Genomic DNA, 26215 nt, shown 5'->3' with positions numbered 1-26215 from the left:
ATTTTATTTAAGATGATTCGGATTGTCCGATTTGAGTCAAATATGGACCATTTTGTTGCATAGTTTGTTGCCATTTTAAAGGTACATACCTTCAAAATGCCTCTCTCACAGAAGTCTTGATCCTTATTAACGAAAAACTCTAATAATCGATTTTCACAATTTTTTCTAGATACTAATTCCTTATCACTCGGGAGGTTTTGCAATGAAAAAACAATGGATGCAACCAAGATCCAGATGTTTTTAGAGTCACTACAGACGTGTGGCGCCTTGTGTTGTCTTGTTGGAACACAGGTTTCGGGTTAACCGCTAGCTTCCAACGCTCCAGTTGTTGACAGTAGAGATCTGAATTTAGTGTTTGCCCATACGGAAGCAACTCATAATAAATAATTCCATTGTCATAGTAAATGATTCCTTTCAAGCCCCACCAAATACACAGTAAGAACCTTCCTGGCCGTTAGTCCTGGTCTGGCCACAGTTTGAGCTGCTTCATCACGCTTTGACCACGATCATTTTCGCACAATGTTGTCGTATGTGATCCATTTCTCCTCCCCAGTCACCATTCGTTTAAGAAATGAGTTGATTTCATTGCGATTGGTCAGCGCTTCGCAAATGGAAATTCGATCCATCATATTTTTTGGTGTTAATTGGTGTGGCACCCAAACATCGACCTTTTTTTGAATCCAGCTTTGCGCAAATGGTTTAAAACCGTTTCATGGTCAATCTTTAGCTCCTGGGCGATGCTACAACTTCCATTGACATTTTCTTTAACATCAAAAGTGACTGAACGGTATCGGCACCATAAACGCCTTTCCCAATTTCAGCGGCTTGGCTTGCACTTTCGCTTTTATCAAAGAAAAACTTTAAAATGTACCGAATTTTCTCTTTGTTGACTTCCAACATGGTTGAACACCCTGTAACTCACAACTGAATGGAACGAACAAAAAACAGGAAAATAATTTTTTTGCGTAAAATGTCACCTTGACAACGAGCGTAAACTTTAAATATTTAGTTTGATCAATACTTTACGAGATATCGATCACTACAGCCATCTACAGAGAAAATAATGGACCACAGCAGCGTATTTCCAACTTCTTAAGATAAGTCTGATTTAAACGTGTTAACTAAGGCTAAGGCAACAAATTATTGTCGGACATTCGCATTTAATTAATTCTGTGTTCCGCCAAACTTAATGACCGATCGATCAAAAAATCAAATAACACCACAAGAGGAAAAATAAATAAGTAATAAATTAAATAGACGAAGCTTGAACTAATATCAATCAAAATTTAATCATTATAAAAACTAATTTTGGGCAATATATACAAATATATATATATGTATACATCAGAAATCTGTATGTATATATAGGTATGTAGCTGCACATTGTGCTAATGGATTTAATGACGCGCTACAACATTTATAAAAAGTACTTCCTGACACCAATGAGAACTGATTAAAAGATTATAATTTGCTTGCGTAGCACAAAGTATTGCAAAATTATATTAAATAAATGTATTTGAAGCGCAGCTGCAGATTTTAGTTTTACACATTTCTATGAATGTATGTATGTATGCATGTATGCATGTTATATATCCCAGTAGAAACAGTAGTGAGATCTAGCAAAGCGAGACATAAGAGATATTGTACACGAAAACACTAGTCGATTGTGTTTACTCGTCAGTTGCGTAAAACTTACTGTTAATAAAAAATTAGTACACATCTTCATAGTGGTTGCTGTCATTATTAATTGACGTATTCGCTTTTCGTAACTTCTACGTATTCTTCAAAATGGGTTCGGTTAAGTGTGCGCTTGCGGAGAAAATTGTACGCGAAAACCAAGAAAATGGTAATTTCTCGCACAATGCCGAAGCAAAAACTTAAATAGTCTAAAAAGTACGTTAACTTGTGTGTTCAGTTTAACGAAACCTTGAACGAAGGACTGAAGGTGGAAGAAAAAACGGATTGATCACAAGCCAAAGAAGTGGTGTCATTATTTCGAAAAAAGTTGAACTATCACTTCGAGATGCTGAAAAAAGGTCAATGTGTCAGAAGGATATGTCCAAGAAGTGTGCAAAAGTGAAGGTTTACGATCATATAAAAAGACTGTAGAACCCAATCGTAATGCTAAAAAAAGAGTGATAAATCACTTGAGTGAAAATTGTACAGGCAAGACATCCAATCCATACGTCAAAATTGACTTTAAGCAGATTAAGGGCGCTGAATTTTATACTATATTACAATGAAGAGAGGAGTTCTAAGGCAGTTAGGGGTAGTCAGAGGCCTGAAAAAATTATGATTTTCAACAATATTTTTTGCTAGTCAGTTGCTTTATTTTGCAAAAATAAAAACATAGCATTAATGCATCATTTTTCGACTTGACTTAAGCATAATTTCAAAAGCAAAAAAATTAGTAATTGTAAAAGTTATCGGAGTTTGTATGGAGCCCGTTTCTCCAGAAGTCCCTTGCGGAGATCATCACAAGTCCTTGGAGATTCATCTAAAATCAATCGGACAAGAAAAATTAGTTTTATTAATAAATAATCTTGTGCCTGATCGAAGCTTTTGTTTTCAAAATTAACAATATGGTGGCCTCAGGAAATATTTCCCAGATTTTCGAGAAAACACCGAAAATTAATTGTTTTAAAAAAATTAAAATTTTTTACAAAACAAAAATCCTTCGATTAAGCACGAGTTTTTTATGCTTTTTAAAAGCCGAATACATTTGCTAAAAATCTACCCAGCGGTTTTTAAGTTACCAGTTCAAAAAACAAAGTTTTGAGAAAAACGCGTTTAAAGTTTGGCTACTTGTCCTCGAACGCTCCGGAGCGCCCTCTGTTAATTGTTAAATAACTCGAAAAGTGTTTATCGGATTCACTTCAAATTTTCAAACAATATTTTGAAGATACTACACTTTAAGAAAATGCAAAAAAAATCCAATTTTTTGAAAATTCTGACTACCCCTAACCCCTTAACCTGAAAATGTTGCACAAGTTCCCTAAAAAATATTTGGTTTAGCAAGCCATCTGCAAGTGCGGTATGAAAAGCGAAACGTTCATTACCACGAGCACTAAAAATCAAGAGATTCCTATGAAGGAATGTTTGCAAATACGTCTGCTGCCATTCATAAAACAACAAACAGACTCACGTCTGTTCTGGATCGATTTAGCATCGTGCCATTATAGCCGTCTAGCGATGAACTGGTATGAAAATCTCGCGGTAAATATTGTTCAAAAAGTCCACAACCCACCACACCGTCCAAAATTGCGACCCATTGGGAAATATTAAGCAATTCTTAAAAGAAAATTGCTAAAACCACAAAAAAAACTGATGTCCATTGCCTAATGAGGGGAGCCAAATCTAAATTGCGCAATTTTGTTTATAACAAAGAGAGCTGATATGAGTTTTTTGTTTAACGTAAAAAAAATTTAATAGAAATTGTTTTGAAACACTTGGAGAAGGTCGATAGTGCGCGAACTAGCAGATACCGACATCTTATGGGACGGTGCAAAAACAACAGCACAGAACCGTGTACGATGGAATGGGCCCTATGCTCCCGAGAGGAGTAAACAAGGAAAAAAATGTTACATGCGAGAAAAAAAGAGAGCTATTATGAATAGTGGAACGCAATTTTTGAATGGATAAAATGTCTTGACATCGCAAAATGTAGGCTGAGTAGTCCGTAGACACTATTTAACTCAGTAAGAGGTCTCGTAGTACGAGTATAGTACTTAGTTGGATTTGACTGTTTTGACGTTAAATGGATAGCAAAACCGTAAAGTTTTGTGGGAGACTTTAAAGCCAATCTGTTCAAGAGCTTCGGGACAATCAGCAGGACCACGAATAACATCAAAAACAAACATCAAACACGACACAGGTCCTTTAATTAGCAAGGGGCATCAGATTTATTAGCCTACACCGAGCACTGTAGGGTGGTAGTGGATGAGAGAAACGAAGAGGTTGTGTTGTACTCTTGCAATTCTATTTGAATGAGAGGCATAAATTGGACTCCAAACCAAAATCCTTAAACCATTCTAGGCATCTTTAGCACTTCACAGCAACTTACTTAACGCAATCGAATAAACGTTTTAGCTGCTAACCAAAAAGTGGCCGCCGTAGCCGAATGGGTGAGTGCATGACTACCATTCGAAGTTCAGAGAGAACGTAGGTCCGAATCTCGGTGAAACACCAAAATGAAGAAAAACATTTTTCTAATAGCGGTCGCCTCTCGGCAGGCAATGGCAAACTTCCGAGTGTATTTATGCCATGAAAAAGCTCCTCATAAAAAATATCTGCCGTTCGGATTTGGCTTAAAACTGTAGTTAGCTCCATTTGTGGAACAACATCAAGACGCACGCCACAAATAGGAGGAGCAGCTCGGCCAAACACCCAGAAAGGGTGTACGCGCCAATTATATATAATCAAATAGCTTCCCATTCAACCAATTGCCGATTTTAAAATTTATGCATGAAAATTTTGACCTAAGCAAAACTAAACTTCAAAAAAGTTATGAACTTTTGGCAAGTTCCTTTCTGGAAATAAATAATATTGAATAGTTTTCATTAACTTTTGTTAAAAAAAATTTTTTTAAGAAACTTTTATAGGGGACGCAAAGCTTTCTTCACGCTTTCAGCTTCAAGAACTAAGTTATACAAATCTTAAGAAAAGCCCTGCATAAAGGCAAAAACCTCGTATTATACAAAAATTTTGTCAAAAATCAAATACATTAACGAAACCAACTCAAGACAAGTCTTGTCGAGGCCCAATGCTCCCGAGAGGAGTGAACAAGGGGGGAAAAATTTAGATCTGAAAATTTTTTTATTTAATAAATACATTTAAGAAACAGTAATTATTAAACCTGTTGTCTTTTAGTCGATAAGAAGATTCACCGGTTGATTTTCTTGGGAGCTTTTCCTCACTGCTCGTTTGGGAGGTAATATTGAGTATTTTTAACACTCGTCTCATTGGACATCCAATATAAAATGAAGTATACCAAATGGCATACTGATACACTGAAGTGCAGTAAACAGTATCCGCAAGAGACTATTCCAGCAAAAAACGAAAAACAGCCGCAAACTCTACTGGGATATGAAAAAGTGTGCACAAATATTACACTTCATTCCCAGAATTAAGTCACAAATTAAAATACGAGCAAATACGTTGCCAACAGCCAAGCGCATATTACAACAAATTCGGAGGCACGGCTACGGACAGCCATAGCCGCAGCGCCAGTCAAATGCCATGTTGAAAAAATTATTATAATAACAGAAATAAATAATATAAAATGAGGGATATTGTGAACAAGAAAAATTTATATTTAGAGATTTAAGCTGAAGCGCGCCTTTGCAGCTCAATGCGATCAGCAACGATCGCACCAATAAGTCAACCCAAAAAACTCACTCATTGCTTGGGGCCAAAAAAGCAGTAAGCAGAAAATAGCAAGCAACCAGCAGCAAACAATAAAGGCGATCAGCTATCAATAGTTAGAGCAGGCAGGGGCACCAGCAGCAGTTTGGGTAGTACTTCATTTAACGGGCTGACTCACAACCGGAGGCCGATATTTTTGCTGCTGCTGCTGGCGCTGTGGCGGTTTATATTGTTTTTGCAGGCAGTGTAGTAGTAAATTTTGGTAGTATTGGTGAAGTGGCAACATCCACATGAAGTAGTGAATCTGTGTATTTTATTGTACAAAGCGCTGCAAAATTTCAAGTGGTGAATTCAGTTTGAGTGTGGCAGTCGAATGGATTTGAACGTTGAACGGAGGCTTACAATTACGATTTCCGCTAGCAAAAAAGAATACACAAATACCGCGCAGCTTAGAAAAGTGGCCTAAATAGCGAATGACAAAAAATAAAAAACAAATGCATGAAGTTATTAAAAATTAAAACTAGAAAAATTGCAAACAATAAGTAATAATTACTCATATATTAGTTTTTTTATTTTTCTTTTTGAATCACCTCAACTGGTTTCTATTTTGAGAGTTTGGCCTAAATAAATCGAAAAAGGCGTAAGTGAAAATTTTGTTGCGAATAACGCGCATGCGTTGCGGTTCTATTAGCCGAGTGCGCCTAAAGTTTGCTAGCTGTGGATAGCTTTGGGACAAACGCGGAAAACAGGGCGCCTTAATTGGCAAAGTGCAACAAATTTACAACAAATATAAACAAATATTAGCCAATCACAAATTCCCTCCTAACTAATCGCGTAATCCAAAGCGCAATGCAATAAGCTCTTGTATGCGGTCAATTAACTGGATTTTCACTGCAACCAGCAAAAATGGAAAGCAGTAAAATTTTAGCGCGACTTGCTTGAACAAAACACGGAAAATTTGGAAAATATTATATAAAAATAAGTGTGCCTGTATGTTAAAAATAGTAATTTGAAAAATTAGAGCTGGCAGCAATGTTTTCGTATTTTGGGTATTTTTTTTGCAATTGCAAGCTTTGCGCATGCGCACCCCTTTGGCATAAACACGGGAGCGTAACAAATCTCATCCGCTAATGGAGTGAAGCAGGCCAGGCCAGTTCGTGACATGCATGTTGTTGTCTTTAGCTTTTAAAACGAGCTTGTTTTTTATGGAGTTCACAATGCGCAAAAAAACATTTTTAATTTTCGGGTTTGGTGTGGTCAAATAAAGTTGGAAGTTGGAAGTTGGCAGCAACAGCTAAAGCAACTAAGACTTGTGAAAAATTTTGTACCTGTAAGCGCAACTTAAATTGTGCTATAAAAAGCACTGAAAAAGTTCGAAAATCTCGAAAACTAAATCTAACTGCAAACAAAATAACTGTAATTGCAAAGAAATATATAAAAAACAATAATAAAACGAAATTAGATAACAAAGCAACTCAGAAATATTTTCAGGCACCACCACAAGACAACCTTTGAAATATGAGATATTCTTCTGTAGGTGTATTACAGTTATTCATTTGCCTTCGCATTTTGTGAGGTGATATTGAAAGCGATACCCAAAGGCCGTTGAGTGAATTTAAATATGTAAATATGTAATATATGTATTATAAAAAACAATTTAAAAAAAAAAATAAAAAACTAAATAAAAAAAAAATAAAAAACAAATTTAAAAAAATATTAAAAAAAGTTAAAAATAAATTAAAAAATTAAAAAAAAAAAACGAATAAATAAATAAAAATAAAATAAAAAGATGAAAAAAACCAATATAAAAATACAATTCAATAGAATAAAACGAAACGAATTATATTACAATACAATAAAATCCAAAAAAAAAAAAAAATTAACATAAAGAAATGAAAAAATAAAAGTAAAAAAATTTATTAAGAAGAAATAAATAAAAATAAAATAATAAAAAAACATAACATAAAAACTACAATATAAAAATAGAAATTACTAGATAAATAAAGATGGAGAAATTTAAATAAATATGTATAATAACAATAAAATAAAATTAAACGAAGTACGTTTAATTTAAGCAGAAATCAATTAAAATAGGTGTTTTGAAGTGAAATAATATAACGTAAAAAAATTAATTAAAATCAAATAAATTAACACATTGTAAAAAAAATAAATTTAAATTAACAAAAAAAACACAATATTAAAATACAACTAAAATAAAAACTAAAGAAAAAAAACAAATTAAAAATTATTTGAAGTAAAAAACTAAAATAAATTAATTATAAAATAAAAATAAAAAATTAATTTAAAAAAAGAATTATAAAAAAATAATAATAATGGTTAAACAAATAAATTACGAAAATAAATTAAAATAAAATAATATGATTTAAAATAAAATAAAGTAATATGTATAAAAAAACTAAAATTGAAATAAAATAAATTAGCACGAAGAAAAAAAAATTAAATTAATAAAAAAAATAGTTTTCAATAAAAATAAAGTAAAAAAATTTGAAAAAATGATTTAAAGTAATAAAGTAATAAATAAAAAATTAAAAATGATTTGAAGTAAAATAAAATAACATAAAAAATATAACTAAATTAAAATAAAATAAAATATTAATTAAAACAAATTAATTAATTAATAAAAAAAATAAATAAAAATAAAAAAATAAAAATTAATAAACAAATAAATTATAAAAATAAATTCAAATAAACTGATTTAAAGTAAAATAAAATAATAAAAAAAAAAAACTAAAACTGAAATAAAAGAAATTAAACCAAAGTAAATATAAAATTAATTTAAATTAAAAAAAAAAAAAAATAAATTAAAATAAAAGTAAAATAAAAATAAAGAAAAAATAATAAATTAAAAGTGATTTGAAGTAAAATAAAATAACATAAAAAATAAAATTAAAATGAAATAACATAAATTAAAAAAAATTAATAAATTTATCAATAAAAATAAATAAAAATGTATAAACAAATAAATTTCGAAAATAAATTAAAATAAACTGATTGAAAGTAAAATAAAATAATATAAAAAACTAACATTACATAGCTAACATAAAAAAAAATAAATTAACACAAAGTAAAAAAATTAAATTATTAAAAAATAAATAAAAAATAAAACTAAAAAAAATAAAAAAAAAATTACGAAAATAAAAAAAAAATAAAATTTAAATAAAATAACATAAATTGAAATCAATAAATTAATTAATTAATACAAAAATAAAGAAATAAAAATGGGTAAGCAAATAAAATAAAAAAATTTATAAAAATAAAAAATGCATAAACAAATAAATTTTAAGTAAAGTAAAATAATACAAAAAACTAAAATTGAAATCAAATAAATTAACACAGAGTAAAAAAAAGAATAAATTAAATTAATAAAAACAAATAAATTAAATAATAATATACACAATTATAAGTAACAAAAATCAATTAAAATAGAACTAAAATATAAAATGAATTAAAATATAAAATAAATTAAAATATAAAATAAATTAAAATATATTATAAAATAAATTAAAATAAAACTAAAATATAAAATAAAATGAATTTAATATACAAAAATATAAACAAAAAAAATTAAATAAATCTAATTTTTTAGAAGCACGCGCAAAACTATGCGTTAAAAAAGTGTATATTACATCATATTTGCTATACAAAGTTTGCAACATCCAATTGTAAGCAACGCAAATCCATCAAAATTACCAACCGAAATGATTTCAATTATGCGCACAATCATAAACCACTATCCCAAAAATGTGCTTTTTATAACAGTTATTTTGCTGAAATGATAGCCAGTTCGTGGCGGTAACTACTCGTACTCGTGTACTTGTAAATCAGGCCAGGTTCATTCATTAGCTTCTCTTCCCATGTGAGGCGAGCGTCCTTTTTCTACCATAGCGATGAGGTGATAAACAAAAATATGGATTTTGAGAATTTTCTTCTTTTTCTTCAACGGAACTGCGCAATAATGTAAATTTCAAAAAGTGGTTTTATTGTAAATGCCGTAAGCTATAAATTTTGTTTTAAGTTATGTAAAGAAAACGGCGGCTACGTAGTTTTTCTTCGCTGAAGGCTCCTTTAATTTACGATGGACAGAATTTTGGTGCTCAACATTAGTACTTTTAGCAATTAATTTTTAAGATAATACGGAATTTTTTGAACTAAAAAAATGGATTTTCGAAATTTCTATACTGGCATTAGATCTTAATGAATTCCCAAAAATTACCTGTTTCTTTGGCAATTTCATTACCAGCAGTTAGTTGTGGTCCTTACATTTTAGGTCCAAATCAAAACGCGTGTCTCGAATTGGTGGAAGCTCAGTCCAGGATTTACGAGTTTATACGCATTACACATTTATTTATATATACAAATTTTTTTAAGCAACCAGGAGCTACCACCGTTACTTGAAAGAAGTAATACTAATACTCATAACCAGTGAGACTGGTATTCTGGGCACAAAAGTATTTTATTTCTTTTTGGGTTGGAAAATTCTGTTTTATTATATTATTTCAGACTTATTTAAAGTCTAGTTACAACCAGCAATTACAGCAAGAGAAAATAAAATAATTAAATAAAGAAAAAAAAACTATAAAAAAGTTATTATAAGCAAGCAAAATTTAAGAGTAGAAACTGAAGTCACAACAACAAAAAGAACGCAAAAAATACAAACAACAAATTTACAACAACACAGAAAGGGACAAATTAAATAAAATTCAAGCATTAAAAAAATGTTTCCTTCGCTACAAAACAATAGCAAAAGCAATAAAAATTAAAAAAAAAGTGTTCGTTCATTTTAAGACAAAAAAATTAAGCTAAAATTAAAAAAAAAAACAAGTTGCTACCCACAACTTTTATTATTATAAGCAACATAATTCACAGCTCACCTAAGCAGCAACAACCGCAGCAGCAGCAGCGAGTGCAACAACAATACACGCTCGTATATATATGCAAACAAGTGAAATATATTGAAACCTGTTCTCATTGCAATTACTGCGCATGTGCAACGCTTCTGTATTTGGCGGCACCACCAACAACCTCAACCAACATTCGCGTCACCTCGCATTCGCATATCGCCTCGCGTCATTGCGTTTTTTGTTACATTTCGTATGATTTTTTCGTTTTGTGTTTTTTTGTTGTTGTTTTCATTGCTTTTAATATACAAATAATCGTATGTGAATGTGATTTTCGCGCACGTATACATATGCATACATAAATATAAAAGTGTATTTGTGCGTCTGTGAATTTGTGGAATTGTCCTACCTCAACACAAATCGGCACTCACTTAATTTGAGTGCTCGTGGCAAAACGAAAAACACGAAAAACAAAAACCAAAAACAATAACTGAAGTCTAGCAACAGCAGCAACGCCAAGTCTCACATCAAAAACCACAACCCGTATTGCATAACTTTTCATTCAAGTTGTGCACTTATTGTTGTTAGTGTTTTTGTTTTTTCCTTGTGCTCACTTGCGTCCACTTGAATTTTTCACCCATGCTATAATTGTGTCACATTAACCTAATTCTTGGCTTTCTTTGCAACGCACACCTGACTGTTTTGCTTTTGTTTCATTTTTGCATTGTGTTTGGGCGAGTGTTTTATTTTTCGTTTGTTTTGTGGTCGATTAATTTGCTTATTTATTGGCATTTACGAGTATTACGTTTCAACCACTTTGTTTGTTATTGATCAATTGCTTGATTGTTGTTGACCGGCATCGCTTTGCTATCATTTGAATTGTGCGCGTGGGTAAATAGTAACAACAACAACAACAACAACAACAACAATGTATAAAACATCGGCGATATTCTTGATCCTGTTCGGATATTTACTCATCACAGGTTAGTTATGGAATGTGACTTTAATAAAATGTTTTAATTTTCTTTGATATTTTAATTTAATATTTTTTGGAATTTGGACGTCCAGGAAGTGGTAAGTATACTTTTAAACGATTTTCCAAATTAGCAGTAATTACCACTAACGTTTCATGCATAGAATGTAAGCAAAAACCAATGCACAGCATAGAGACGCTTATTCGATGACTGCTTTCCCTCCCATATCACCTCAGCGGGTCGGGGAAAAGCATACATCTGCGATAAGGCAGTCGTAAGTGTCGACTAAAATCCGGCAAGGGGAAAGGGGGATCGGTTCGAAAGGCCTCATACCTCCTCGGGAACAGGACAATAAAGCTCATCAGGATACTGGAAAATATTTCAGATTAGACAGTCTATGGGCTGGTGAAAGTAGTATTATTTCACCTCAGTACACGAGGGTGACACCTCAACGAAATGGATGATGGCCTAATGCTACAATCGCCTCCGTTCCGTTAAAATAAGCCTTCGGTTACGTTCCTCACACGTCACCATTAAGTAGTTATGGGGGGAATGGCAACTGTCTTCCAAACAGAAGTTTTTGCCATCCTAAAAGTAGCCGAATGGATAATCGAGAGGAGATGGAGCGGGAAACAGATTGGAGTCTTCAGTGACAGTCAGGCTGCATTGAAGGCCCTGGAGAACGCGAAGCAAACCTCAAAGATTGTTCAAGAATGTAAGAAGAAGCTTAATTATGTCGCAAGACAAAACAGGCTTGTACTTATATGGGTTCCGGGACACTCTGGTGTTCAAGAAAACGAAATTGCCGACGAATTGGCCAACCGTGGATCAGCGGTGCCCCCACAGGGGCCAGAGCCAATAATCGGAATCAGTCCCGCAGGAATCAAGAATTGGATCAACGATTATGTAGGCAATCTACATAAAGAGCGATGGTCCGGTCTAGAACGCTGCAGAACTGCAAAGTGCTTTGTGACAAGTCCGAACAGAAAACTGTCAAACTTTCTACTAAAACTTAGAAGGAAAGACATTCGGTTGATGGTCGGCAGCATTACAGAACACAACCCATGGGGTCAGCATATGACCACCATTGGAATCATCGAGGACCCGGTATGCCTGTCATGCTTGGAGGAGGCGGATAGCACTGAGCACTTTCTCTGTGAGTGTCCTGCCTTTCCTAGAGCGCGACTACGAGTATTGGGTTCCGATGTCATGAGAATGAGTAATATTCGTTCTCTAAAACTGGAGGATATTTACAGATTTGCCAAAGAATCTGGAAAATTCTCACAGGACTAACTATCTCTATCTCTGTCTCTATTCTTTCCTATCTCTTTCTCTGATACTTTTCTCCCTCCCTCCTTGACTATTTACCCCCTTTCCAGAGCTTTAAATACAATGGGCTTTTTAACCTGAGTGTTTTAGGAGCCACCAAATCTCCTGGTGCTCCTTGGCTCGACCTTTTCAAATTCAAATTCAAGTAGTTTGTAGTGCAAGCTTAGTCAAGAAAACCTGACTATGTAGTTTCTGTCCTGTCTCTGAACTCTATTGCCCTCGCATGGCCTCCCTGCTTGCATAGATAACCATGTTGCCAATTAGAGAAGCTGAAGAAGAATTTAACATGAATAACCAAAATCAAAAACAAATAATCGAGGAAAATAGAAGAAGGCATTGCATTTAAAAATACCAAGTCTGATAGCCTTGCAAACGACAACGGGCTCACTAACGGCAGCAGCCACAAGAAGGATCCCTCTAGTACCAGCATTGGAGGGTTAAATCAGCGCAGTATATGTACGCCAACCAGCACTACTGCAGCGGCAGAACAGCTCGTCACTCCCACCCCAGCAAAGGACAATACAGTAACTATCGCCACAGAAGGGAAAGTGCGTCAATTGATACGTCTCCTCGGCTTGAGCCGATTAAAAAAATGAGGAGAATGGGGGAAGATGCTATATCCCAATGCAAGCTGGTGATAAGTTCAATGCAGCAGTTGCGCCTCCACGCAGCGCACTATGTTTTGGACATTTATTGGTTCTTAGTTCTCAGTGTTAAGTTTTATTCTATAGGACCCATCAGGCTATCTATCGTACAGGACCATCAATTCTTTTCAAAATTTTACGCTCAAAACGTAAGAAATAGTTCTTTATATTAATCGACAGAAGCCATGTTTTTCATTCCTATGTTGTCCATATATTGCAGAATCCTATAGATCTGTAGCTTAGACGCCCATGACAAAAATTTGTTTGTAAACAGTTTTAGCTGTGCGTAATAGCTTCTATTTACAGTCTGAAGTCTGTAATTTGTCCAAATGCAGAAAAATGATGCTGCTCCTATAATGTTGCTAAAAAGGAAAGAGTGACAGAGAATCGATCTTCTGATTTCGAGAGTATGAAGACTAAGGAGTAGGAGCAAGGAGTTTTTTTTTTGTTTTTTTTTTCGGTGGGTAAGGTAGGGTTCAAAATGCCTTCGCACTTACAGTGACTGTCGCCTACTACGTTGAGTGGTGCGGCCACTAAAACATTCGCTCCTCTCCTTCTGGGGAGACACCGCTTTTCGGAACTCCTTTCAGCATTACTTCAGGAGGGCCCAAAACGGCATTCATAAAGGACCAATTCTATTCACCCACGTCTGTGTTCACCGTATTTGTAGCCAACTTTCATGCTGTAGGCTCGTCTTCTTGTGTTTCTGTCTGTGACGTTTCGCTTTGTTGCACTGTGTCGAGGTCAATCTTTTTTTTCTGTAGTATGTACGTCTTCGATGTATCTATTTACTGCGTTCCAACTGTCATCGCGTTAGAGCATTTTGCTGATTATGTTGCTCGTCAATCTACCTCCTCAGAGCATCTCTTTCCGTGAACCATCTGTCACAACTAAAAACTTGTGTTCAGTGAGGTCCTTTGCTTTGCAGTCCTTGTCGGAAGCTACTTTGTTTCTGGCTCATATGAATATATCCAAGATTCCTCACATGTAATGATGTTGGGCCACCGGAGCCGAATGGATTGGTACGTGACTACCATTCGGAATTTACAGTGGGATCGTTGGTTCGAATCTCGGTGAAAACATCAAAATTAAGAAAAACATTTTTCTAATAGCGGTCGCCCCTCGGCAAGCAATGGCAAACCTCCGAGTGTATTTCTGCCAAGAAAAAGCTCCTCATAAAAATATTTACCGTTCGGAGTTGGCTTGAAACTGTAGGTCCCTCCATTTGTGGAACAACATCAAGACGCACGCCACAAATGAGGGGAGGAGCTCGGCCTAACACCCAAAAAGGGTGTATGCGCCAATTATATATATATAATGGTGTTGGGGTGTGAAGTAGTGAACATGGAAAAAGTTCATACTGTTGCTGTTCCGGATCTCTTAAGATTCATCAATGAAACCAAAAGATACGCGGCAGAGTGACCTCAAACCAATTTTTTCCGTCTTACCATCCATACTACGGTATTTACCCTGACTCTTTATTCTTTCCACTGTAATCTATTCGGATATAGTAAAATTGTCTTCCTGACTGAGTGCTTGGACTTGTCCTACCTACCTCAAATCTGATCTAATCTAAACTAAATGCTGGCCCTACAAATACAATGTTTGATAAACTATCACATAACACTTTATTAGAGAAACTAGCACCGTTGAACTTTCAATCGGTTTTTCTTGTACAATTAAAATCCTCTAAGTAATCGACGTTGTGTGGTTACAGTTGAAGATGTTTCTTCTGAGCAATTCATTGCTCGACTACTTTTTTTATTCATTGATGATGTTGGCTATTGTTTTTCCTTTGCCGATTTTTACTATACGCCGAAGAGCTAATAATATTTTCCGTTAATTAATAACTCGATTAAAGCAGTGAATCTCCAAGCTGATTTAGTTGTATTATCACTTTGGTGATAGAAATCGGGCCTTTTAGTAAATATTAAGAAATGCTTTCCCATCACTTTTCTAAAGTCCAAAATGTTTTAAAATGTTGCTACACTATTTCTGACAATAGTATTCAATATCTTGAAGAAACTAAAGACCTAGGTGGAATCTTTAATTGTAATTCTTTAAAATCAAGTGATATAAAAAAGGTCATGGCTAACCTCCGAGTGTATTTCTGCCATGAAAAAGCTCCTCATAAAAAACCGCCAGCCGTTTGTTTGTGGAACAACATCAAATCGCACGCCACAAAAAGGAGGACGAGCTCAGCCAAACACCCAAAAAGGTATTCAAGGTGAAGTCCAAAATAAACAAGACTGAGCTAAAATAGAAACGACAGGAGCTTTGTTCTCATAACTTCCAGTTTATTTATTCAAAAAAGATCCTTTTGGCCTCGATATATATATATATATATATATATAATTGGCGCGTACACCCTTTTTGGGTGTTTGACCGAGCTCCTCCTCCTATTTGTGGTGTGCGTCTTGATGTTGTTCCTCAAATGGAGGGACCTACAGTTTCAAGCCGACTCCGAACGTCAGATATTTTTATGAGGAGCTTTTTCATGGCAGAAATACACTCGAAGGTTTGCCATTACCTGCCCAGGGGCGACCACTGTTTGTTTTTATTAATTTTGGTTTCACCGAGATTCGAACCAACGTTCTATCTGTGAATTCCGAATGGTAATCACGCACCAACCCATTCGGCTGCGGCGGCCTCGATACACTCGTTAAGAAGATGCCGCCATCAAAAACATTTTTATGACGCCAGTCTTGGTTTTTCTGGACTTCACCTTGTATATTTAACGAGTGATCAAATTGGAGATACTTGTTCCAATAGGGTTTTTTTCTGAAAATCACGCGTGACTACTGTCAAAATTAATACAAAATTTTTTGAGTATTCACTCAAACAATATTTGGTTCCAGCAGCGACGTCGATATCCGTGAAAACCGCGCGTGCTGCTATAGCTGAATGGCCTAATCGTTTCAAGGCCTGTGTAAAAGCAATGGTGACCATTTCGAATGAAAACTAAATTTTTTTATATAATTACAAGATTAAATAAAACTAACTTCATTAAAAAAAGTATTATAATTTCATATCTATAACGGACTTAACTTGCAACAGATCTTATGGCAGGACTAAGTAATGGCATAAAATTGAGAAGGGAACTCGGGTACATTTATCGAGAGCCAGAAATAATCTTTCTAAGAGCCGCTGTGGCTCGCGAGCCGCAGATTGGACCTTCCTGATATATTCAATATAGACTTTTAGAAAAACCTGGTTTCATACATTACCCCCCACAAAAAAAAACGAAAATGTTTTATAGTGTAATTATATAAAATGACGCCATGCAAATGTCATTTGTGCAATATACATCAAGATTTCTAGCGTCTCTAGTGCAAGAATTAAAAATCGGGTAAGAAAAAAATAATTGCTTTCTTATTAGCCTTCGAGGTCCACTCATTATACACACACACTATGTATGGGTATCGTCTATTTTTCCACTCATCAAATTACAGTTAGTTATGCACACATACAAACATGAAAAACAGAAAGATGTGTAGGCGGATTTGTTTTTAGTTTCGGTTATTAATGCAAGTCAAGCGACTAATAGAGGAAACAAAATAGCTGATAATTACGGTGTATGAGTCAATTTGACTGCAGCATAGGGCCACGCCTGCTTGCTAGTTGAAATATTACCAATTTTCCCATATCAAATCTAATGCAACACGAAAGCAATTCATCTACAAAGAAAAAAAGGCGCTATCTCGCAAAGATTTTCTTAAGATGAAAAACTATTCGAAATAGGAGTAGAAAAAGACATATGAAAACTAAAATATACCACTCATACCTACTCGTACATAGCAAACATGCACTCACTCACCCCACATTCGTCAGTCGTAATGCAGTAATGGATCATTAAATCACAGCGAGTGCTGCAATTTAAAGCATCTGCTGTGTTGAGCCAGGCCACTTGAGTACTGAAAAATTTACAAATACAAGCCGCATCTACTTAGTTGCCTGTATAGTTGCAAGTTGCAAAAATGGAAGAAGATGAAGCGTGGAATAACAATAACAAAAAACAAAAACATGCAGCAGCATGAGCAATCTTTTAAACAGTTACCAACTACCACTTCATTTCACTTTGTTAGCCACCATCGTCGGGGAGCAACAACAAACACGCGATCATTTGCATAAATGAACGACGACCCACCCGTACAGTGTGGGGCAAAGGCAATGGTCCGTGCAGCAGCGATTTTTCATATGAGAGTGCAATAGTTACGCGTGTGCCTATGCAAGTTGCTGGCCCACTCGCCTATTGACCCATTCAGCCATTCATCCATTCATTCATCCACTTAGACAGATCGTTTAACCTGCTCGTTGGTTATGGCTCATTTAGTTTTTTTTTTCTGTTCTTCTTGCAAAAACTTAAATGATTTACAAGCTTTTAAGCCTTACTGCACTCCCCGCACCTCGAACATTTTCAATTTAAATAATTATGCGAATAATTGCATTTGTACTTTTGCATAATTCAAGCAATACGCAGTTGGAATGATGAGCAGCTGGCGAGCAATGAGCCAGTGAGTGGCGCCGATGGCCAGTCGCCAGACTTGTTTACAACGAGCCGTCACGAATGCGGATATGTCTTCCCGCAGCAGATACAGCACTTTCTAGCCATTTTTTTCAAGCAGGTTTCCTTTTCGCACGCACTCACACACTCACTCACTCACTCGCTCGCTAAGTGGCAATAATATTCAAGCATTACGGCAATCAGTGTCGTTGTGGCGTTACTGTGTACATAGTAGGCATATGCGGGTAATAAGAAAATTGTCCAAGACATTTCACATATTGCAGCATCTTTTTTAGTATTTATTTTTTAATTGTCAAGCCTTACGTGGGCATTTGTACATTAAAGCGCGTTGTGCATCTTTGTTGCTTGTCGCATCCATTTACGAGTCTGTTATGCAATCCCTTATTATCTAAGTATTGCGAGCTGGAGTTGTACTTGTATACTTGCACACATACATACATACATACCATATGTGCGCTGATGCTGCCTGATTTACAATCATGAGAATGAGCTGGCATAATAGGCGGTTAATGATAATTTGATTTTTATTTCTGCAATAGAAACTGGACGTGTAGGTTTACGACCTTCTCTAATACAGGTGAGCTAAAAAGTATTGAAAGCGACAGCTATTAAGAAGTGCAGGGATCAAAATTTATACGCTATTTTAATATTACATCTTTCATTTCAAAATGCAAAAAACTTTAATTTACCCTTTCAATACATATGATACTTTGTTCATGAGCCATTTGAAGTTGACATGTTGTGTATTTTTTTATATTAGAAAGAACCAAATATCGTGCAGTGTAAAAAAACAGACAAGCAATTTAGCGCGTAGGTTAGATTTGGCAGCTGCATCGCACATAGAGACAGCAATGCCACTTAGACCACGAAATGGGTCCGTTGTGAGCCTCAGGGAGTGGACTATATTTTCCTTTCCATATTCAACCATCTTGAGGTTTTGAGAAAGCGTAAAAGGTTGTTGATACCTAAAATGTAAAGATTATCTATATTCATTAAGAAGTAGCATCTTAAATATCGGTTCTTGCTTCTGGCATGAGCCGGGCATGTCCAAAAAAGTTGTTGAATTGTTTCCAACTCCTAGTCTCCTCATTCTTGCAGCTACGACAGAAATCATGCATGTAAACGCCTAATCTCCTTGCATGATTTCCTATGAGAAAATGTCCTGTGAGGGCCCCTACACTAAGGTCCTAATTTGTAAGTATCCTAATTTTATAATATTCTTGGACAGACGTAGATTTAGCCTTGGCCATGTTTGCCTAGCAAGTTCACAGGTATTGACACTAATCTTTGATTTACAGAACTCATTAGTGCATCCTCAATAAGAAGCTTACAAGTTGCGAAAGGTACCCCACCTAAAATTACTTATGTTTGGCATACAAGTACCTTCTCTTCCAAATTGGTCAGCCCTACAGTTCCCTGGTACATCTCATTAAGAGATTAGCGACAATGTAAGACACTCCTTGATGTTATTCGGAATGCATCCAGGGCCCGTAGGGCAGCTTCGCTGTCTGATAGACTGCAGATATCTGTTGATTATATCCTGTTTATCTCTAACGAATTTAAGGCTTCATGAATAGCATTTATTTCCGCTTGAAAAACACTACAGCGATCCGGCAGTTTAAAGGATTCACTGATAAAAAGCTCTTTGCAATGTAACACTGATCCCACACCGGTTTCCATTTTAGATCCGTCCGTGTAGATCTTAACGGGTGTGTTGGGTGATGGATCTTCTTCAAGCCATTTCAGTCTAGAAGGGATTTTCATTAAGAAATTCCTTTCGAAGCAGAAAATAGGAGGGTGATAATTACAATTACTGGGTATCTCCGTATAGGGGTCTAAGATGGGTTAATGTCCATGTGTGATAGTCTTCCATTGAGAGCTCACTTTGAGCCTTAAAGCATAACAGACCGCTGGGTATTTGCAGAAGAGATTGATGGCAGATGTAATATGATATCCAAAGTCAGGGATGGCGTGGTTTTCATGACGCCACATATTGCTAATCCCGCTGATCTCTGCACCTTATTCAATAAATTAGAATAAGTTTTTTTCTGCATAAATGGAGCGCGCAAAGATCAGATAAAGATTTCTATCACTCAAAATCATCTTTTTATTTCGTAAAAAATTTATTCAAAAACAATGGGATGATTAATTTTGCATCACCTTGTATTAAAGAAATCGCTCCCACATTTCCTGTTCCTCGTTGAGTTTTAGAGTTTAAACGTAGTATACGTAGAAAAATTTGCAATCGACTCGCCACTTCTCTACTCCCTATGTTTGGGCTTTGCTCGCTTGACGAAAAATTTTCATGTCAAAGCAATCGCACTAGATCCGCCGCTAGCAAATATGGTTGTATAATAGGCGGTTAATGATATCTTTCAAGATAGTTTCATTAGACCGCGCTCATACAGGGAGCCTTTAATTGCCTTGCGAATTATTTTTCGGTGTTGACCGTCGTGTTCACACAGGACAACTACGTTGCTTACAATTGTTTAGTTTTTAGCATAAAGTCGACCTTATAGGGTAAGGAAAAAGTTTCAGTGGTATCACAATGGACCTACGACCACCACACCTATATACCTACCTACCTAGACTACCTACCTAGACTTTAGACTAGCTAAAGTCAACAACAAAGGGTGTTGACAGAACAGGATTATCACAAGTAACGAGTTGAATATAATCACGCATGAGCGATGACCGCCCTTCAAAAACAATTGTCTCATACAATCCCGTAGCACCTAGAGCACGAGGAGGTCCACGACTAACATAGTTTGAACAAATTCTAATGGACCTGAGGACACTGAGTGTTAGAAACTGTTACCGAGGATCGAGATGCATGGAAACGAATTGTGGACGAGGCTAAAGCTCAACCCGAACTGTAAAGCTGCCCGATGATGATAGTGATGAATAACCTTGAGCACGTTTGCAGCAATCTATTCTTCGCAAACCAAATTTCCACCACTCTTCTACTAAATTACAGTTGGCGGTTGCCTCTGAGCGTCTCTAACGTTGTAGGCTTGTTGGCACAAACCAATGAGCTAGCGTAGCTTCATTAACTATGTCACCAGAGCATTAAAATTAAATCAGTGTAATTCTGTCACTAATCATTCGTTTCACAGACTAGAAATTAAAAACAAGTATACTTTTATATTTCCTATTTAGAAGTGTAACCAATTAAAAAGGCCATACATTTAATTTGCAAAATTACTTTTACTCAATTCAAATGTGTGAAAATAATACAAAGTTAAGAATCAATTTACTTTTCCTCGATATGACCATCTTTTGCCTTGACTTTGGCCTTGAGATAGTCCAGAAACGAATCGCAAGCTGCCCGAATGTGACTTGCAGGTATTTTGGCTGACTTGTGGACAATGGCTTTTTTCAGCGCCTCGAGACTGGTGAATCTTTTAGTTCGTAATTTGTTCTCCAAATGGTCCAAAGAGAATAATTCATCGAATTCGCGTCTAGTGAATTTGAGAGCCATTGTGTGGATGTTATAAAGTTCGAAACATTGTATTTTAGCCATTCTTGGTTCAATCGAGCTTTGTGAGACGGTGCCGAGTCCTGTTGAAACGTCCATGGTCTGCCACCGAAATGTATGTCTGCCCACGGCTTCAAACCAACCTCCAGAATAGTTTCCCGATAATATTTCGCAGTTACCTTGACACCAGGCTAGATGAAAGTGATTGCAGAGTGCCCATCTGCGATTACAGCGGCCCAAACCATTGACTGTGTCGGGTGCTGACTCCTGGTGGCCAATCGATAACTCAAATACGAATTCTGAATTTGAAAAATTTTCTCGTCACGAAACTCAATGTTCGGAAATTGACGAAAGCTCTCTCAAGTCTGTTTGTTGCTACTTTGGTGTGAGATCATGCGCCTTTTGGATCTTGTAAGGCTTGACTTTGAGATCATTTTCTAGTATGCGGCGGACGCTATGGTCAGATATTTTCAGTTCTTTCACCATTTGCACTACGTCGGGGATTTCGCTTCTTCACTTTTTGAACCATTTCACGTGACGTTGCAGTCTTTTGTTGACCACCTCCATGACGTTTCGGGATGCTACCAGCGTCATTGTAACGAGTAATGGTGCGATAAACAAAAACTTTATTTACTTTAACTTTAACTTTTACGTTTGAAATCCATTACTGATTTTCTTTATTCGCGTTTACTCTCAGCAAAATGCTTCCGAGCACTTGTAAACAATACTCTGGACTGTCATTTAGTCAACTAACAGACAGCTGATGCCCGTGCATCATCTGCTCGAGCGGTCTGAAGTTGGTTACACTTCACGCTTGAAGCTGGTTTATCAGAATTTCTTTCATACTTTTTAGGAGACTAATCGGATAAGTTGCGGTTCTTTTTATGATCACGAGGCTTCACTTTTTCAGCTAACTGAATCTCATATTTTTATACGATTTTTACACCAAATACTTAAGTCATTTCGAACTTAAGCTCTGAAATTTTCAGTACTTTAACCAGTGCCTGGCGCAGGACGATTCACAAGTTAATTTTTTGACTCGAATTTTTACGCTATAGCACGCACAGCCGGTATGCGAAAATTATATTTAAGGCTGACGACTTAAAGTACTTAGAATTTATGTTTTGTGTTGTTTTTATAATTTCCAAACACTGCTCTTTTGAAAACCTCACCACATTCAAAATTTAAATCTTAACTGACATTTTGACATTAGCAAAACATAAAAAAATGTATTGTAATTATGAGTTTGCATTTAATAACAAAATTGTTATGTACCTAATGAAAAACCCGTTATTAGACGAAAATAATATACTTTGTAATATAATGTAAACATTAGACGAGGTAATGGCTTAGCTATATGGCGACTTTAAAATTCGCACTTTGCCTCACCCAAGTTCCAGTTGTCGGCTCAAACATAAAAACTGCAGACAGTGAAGAATCACAATTTAAGTGTTTTTCTTTGTTTTTTTTCCTTTTTTAAATGAATATGAGTATACATATGTATGTATGCATATAACTACAAAAAAAGTAATAAACAAAATCACATTTGCATTTCAAGCAGCTCACACCTACCATCAGCAATCATTCATTTGGTCTTTACATGTGGACGGGGACGTGCCTTATGCAGATTGCATTGAGCCGATAAATAAATTAAATACAAAATGAAGAAATAAAAAAAAAATGTAATTATAAAAATGTGTGAATACAAAAATCAGATAATATTTAAATGTAAAATGATGATCAAATACTTGGAAGTGAATGAGTGAATTGCGGCAAGTAAACCAATTTTATCATTTTTTTTTTTGTAGATGTGACAGAGAATTTTAATTGAACAAGATTTGGGTTTGAATTCTTTGATATGGATTAGGAAATGTCGTCGAATATTTACGAGTAAATCAAACTGAAGAACATTCAAAAAATTTGCTTGCTATAATTTTTCGTTTTTTTTAGGGCGCCATGATTGTGAGTAGGTTGTTCGATAGTCAGAGTTTCATATACTTTTAAGCATAAACTCGTATCAGGTTAGCTAAAAAGTATGTGATTTTAATTAAAAGTTAGTTTGGAAGATTACACTACACCTAAAATACTTTACATTCAAAACCCCCGCTATCAAAGTCATATGTAAATTTGGTCACTGAATCTGATACGGAATCTACCCCATGTTTTTGTTTTTGCTTTAATTTTTACTCTATTGTAGGTAACTTTTACATTTATATGTGGATTTCTTTTCATAAATCTTTAGCAAGTTTAACTAAATTAAAAAATACAAAGGCTACTCCGTACACGAGTATGTGCCCAATTGAATTTTGAAAGTAAAGGGTTTCCCAATAACAGGTGTTATCTATCGGTATCAAGATGATTAACGATTTTTTATGGCCGGAATTCGATGGAATTGATCTGGACAACGTTTATTTTCATCAAGACGGCGCTACGTGCCACACAAGCAACGAAACCCTTGATCTTTTACGGGAAAAGTTTCCGGACCGTGTTATCTCTCGAAGAGGTGATCACAATTGGCCACCGAGATCTTGTGATTTAACACCTTGTGACTTTTTTCTTTGGGGCCACGTGAAAGAGAAGGTATACGCCAACAGCCCAGGGTCGATTCAAGACCTCAAAGATGGAATTTGTGAGGCTATCGGGGACATAGGGCAATTCGGTTATGGAAAATTTCATGAAAAGGATATTGTCCTGTAAGCGGCGGTCATTTGCCTGAAGATATTTTTCAGTATTAACGGCACACCTTCCTCTTTATAATGAAATAAACATCCCATCATTTATATTAAAAAATAGCATTTTTCTTTGAATATCAAAATAGCACTCCTTATTGGAAAACCCTTCAGTCTAAATCATATACCAGGTGGCGCAAAATTAATCATGCAATCTTGTTTTTGAATACCTTCTTTACTATAAGGTTGGGGAATATGTTCGTAGCGTTTTTACCGAAGACTTTATTTCAACAAAAAACAATAATTACACAATAAGTTAATCAATTACATATTCGCCGTTGCTGTTTACAACCTCTTCTCACCTCTCGACCAATTTGTTGATGCCCTTCCTCCAAAAATCGCACCACGCCGGCCGAAGTTGTTGAACCCGTTTTTAAGGACCTCTTTGTTATCGAAGGTAACGCTCTTCATATAGTTTGACAGAGAGCGGAAAAGATGGTAATCGGTCGGTGTGAGGTCCGGAGAATACGGCGTATGCTGAAGGACCTCCCATTCGAACTCTTGGAATGCTGCTTTGACGACTTGCGCAACATGGGGCCTGGCGTTGTCGTGAAGGAGTATGGTTTGAACATGTCGATGAGGTCTTTTCAGTCGAATAGCCTCATTCATAAGGTGTAGCTGGGCAATGTAGAGCTCCTTGTTGACCTTGGCATTCTTTTTGAGCATTTTCCAATGCGCAATGCCCTCTCATCAGCCCCACCAAACAGATATCATGATCTTCTTTGGATGAAGATCCGGCTTTACTCTCGGCTTTGGCGTATCGCCTGGATCCACTCAATACTTCCTTTACTTCATATTGATTTATTTGTACCATTTCTCGTCTCTCGTGATGATTCGGCACAAAAAGCGCTTTTTATGACCGCGTGTTGCTCGATGGCGAGCGAGATGCTGAGAAGCAATGTGAAGGCGACTTTTCTTTGTTTTTTCCGTTGAGTTCGTGAGGCACACAGACTCCCAATTTTTCGGTAAATCCCATTGAATGAATGTGATTGAGAATGGTTTTACGATCGCAGTTCATTCCGCATTCAATTCCGCCAATTTTGTTTGGTGACCGTTCTCCTTCAAAAGTGATTTGAGACTTTCTTCGTCGAATTCACAAGGCCTTCCGCTGTTCCGGTGCGGGACATGACACCGCCGTCAAAGTCGCCATTTTTGAACTTTGCAAACCATTTCCGTGCTCGCCTATGACACTTTCTTCATACACGTCGCAAATGTCCGGGGCTGCTTGGCAGCTTTTTGACCTCGGCCTTAGCAGCTAAATACTTGACATTATTGGCGGTATACGAAAAACAATGACGGTTTAAAGAGTTCCGAGAGAAGATGTCCTACTGACTCAAGCATGAAAAATTGAATAAATGAAGGAATACAAAAGAGACAAGTGAGACAACTAATGAGAGAGTACCAAAATAGAGCTAGGCCAATTCAAAGAAGGAATATAATAGAATAGGGCATAGAAACAATTTTTTTTTTTTTAACTCAACTCCTGGAAACTCCCGCCTGCACTTGCCACTACAGCGTTTACGACCTTCCTACCCTCAAGGGAAGAGTAGGAACGGGACGATGTAAAACAGGGCGAGTCAATCCATGTATGGTAACACAGATGGCTCAAAGCTCGAGGGCTGGGTGGGCGGAGGTATATACTCTGAACATCTGGGGATCTCCTTCAGTTTTCGGCTCCCCGACTACTGTAGTGTCTTTCAGGCTGAACTGATGGCAAAAATGAAAGCCGCGACACTGACACAGTGTGATGCGATATCCAGAAATGATATCTATCCCTCAAATCAGTCGACAACCTCCAAGGTAGCCATGATATACCGCACATCTCTTAACGAGATGGCTGAGCCATTTCACCCAAAGGTAACATGGGTTCCGGGCCATCGCGACATTGAGGGCAACTGCAGAGCCGATGAACTAGCGAGACTCGGCACCAAATTGACCGATGAGTACTTAGACAATGACATAGGGATACCCTTACAAACATGTAAGATACTCATCCTTGAAGAAGTCGTAAGGAAAGCAAACGAAAGATGGCGTAATGAAGCCACCTGCAAAATCGCCCGTCAACTGTGGCCGACTTTAAATGCTAAATGCACAGAATCTCTGCTAAGCCAAAATAAACACAGTCTTAGTGCTCTGATTTCAATCTGAACGGGACACTGTCTAATAAGTAGACATGCCCAAAGGATGAGTGTGCAGACACATGACTTCTGTACAAGTTGTTCAGATGAGGACGAAGAAGAGACAATCTCGCACTTATTGGCCTGCTCTATCCAGACGCAGGTTTACTATTCTAGGTAAACAAAACAAAAAAAA

General features: G+C 36.1%; 2 protein-coding genes across 7 annotated transcripts in view; one reads left to right on the top strand and one right to left on the bottom strand.

Annotated features, from left to right (window-relative positions):
- The window catches only part of LOC128855462 (uncharacterized), a 51002-nt gene extending 45346 nt beyond the window's left edge, over positions 1–5656 (bottom strand). The window contains exon 1 of the mRNA XM_054090391.1: positions 5543–5656. Within this exon, the coding sequence (XP_053946366.1) occupies positions 5543–5656 (114 nt within the window). The remainder of the gene's footprint in view (positions 1–5542) is intronic.
- The window catches only part of LOC128855659 (uncharacterized), a 59555-nt gene continuing 38940 nt past the window's right edge, over positions 5601–26215 (top strand). Inside the window, exons 1-2 of one of the 6 annotated variants that reach the window (XM_054090744.1) lie at positions 5601–5906; positions 9898–11206. In XM_054090744.1, coding sequence (XP_053946719.1) covers positions 11152–11206 — 55 coding nt within the window. In that variant the 5' untranslated portion in view covers positions 5601–5906; positions 9898–11151. Of the gene's footprint in view, positions 6005–8879; positions 11207–26215 lie in introns of those variants that run through there. The other 5 variants (XM_054090742.1, XM_054090743.1, XM_054090740.1 and 2 more) reach the window with 5 other exon arrangements.

The sequence above is a fragment of the Anastrepha ludens genome, chromosome 2 (genome assembly GCF_028408465.1).
Source record: "Anastrepha ludens isolate Willacy chromosome 2, idAnaLude1.1, whole genome shotgun sequence".
In the NCBI taxonomy this organism is placed as follows: Eukaryota; Metazoa; Arthropoda; class Insecta; order Diptera; family Tephritidae; genus Anastrepha; species Anastrepha ludens.
The sequence above is the reverse complement of the archived record's forward strand: the minus strand, read 5'-3'. Positions and strand labels throughout refer to the sequence as shown.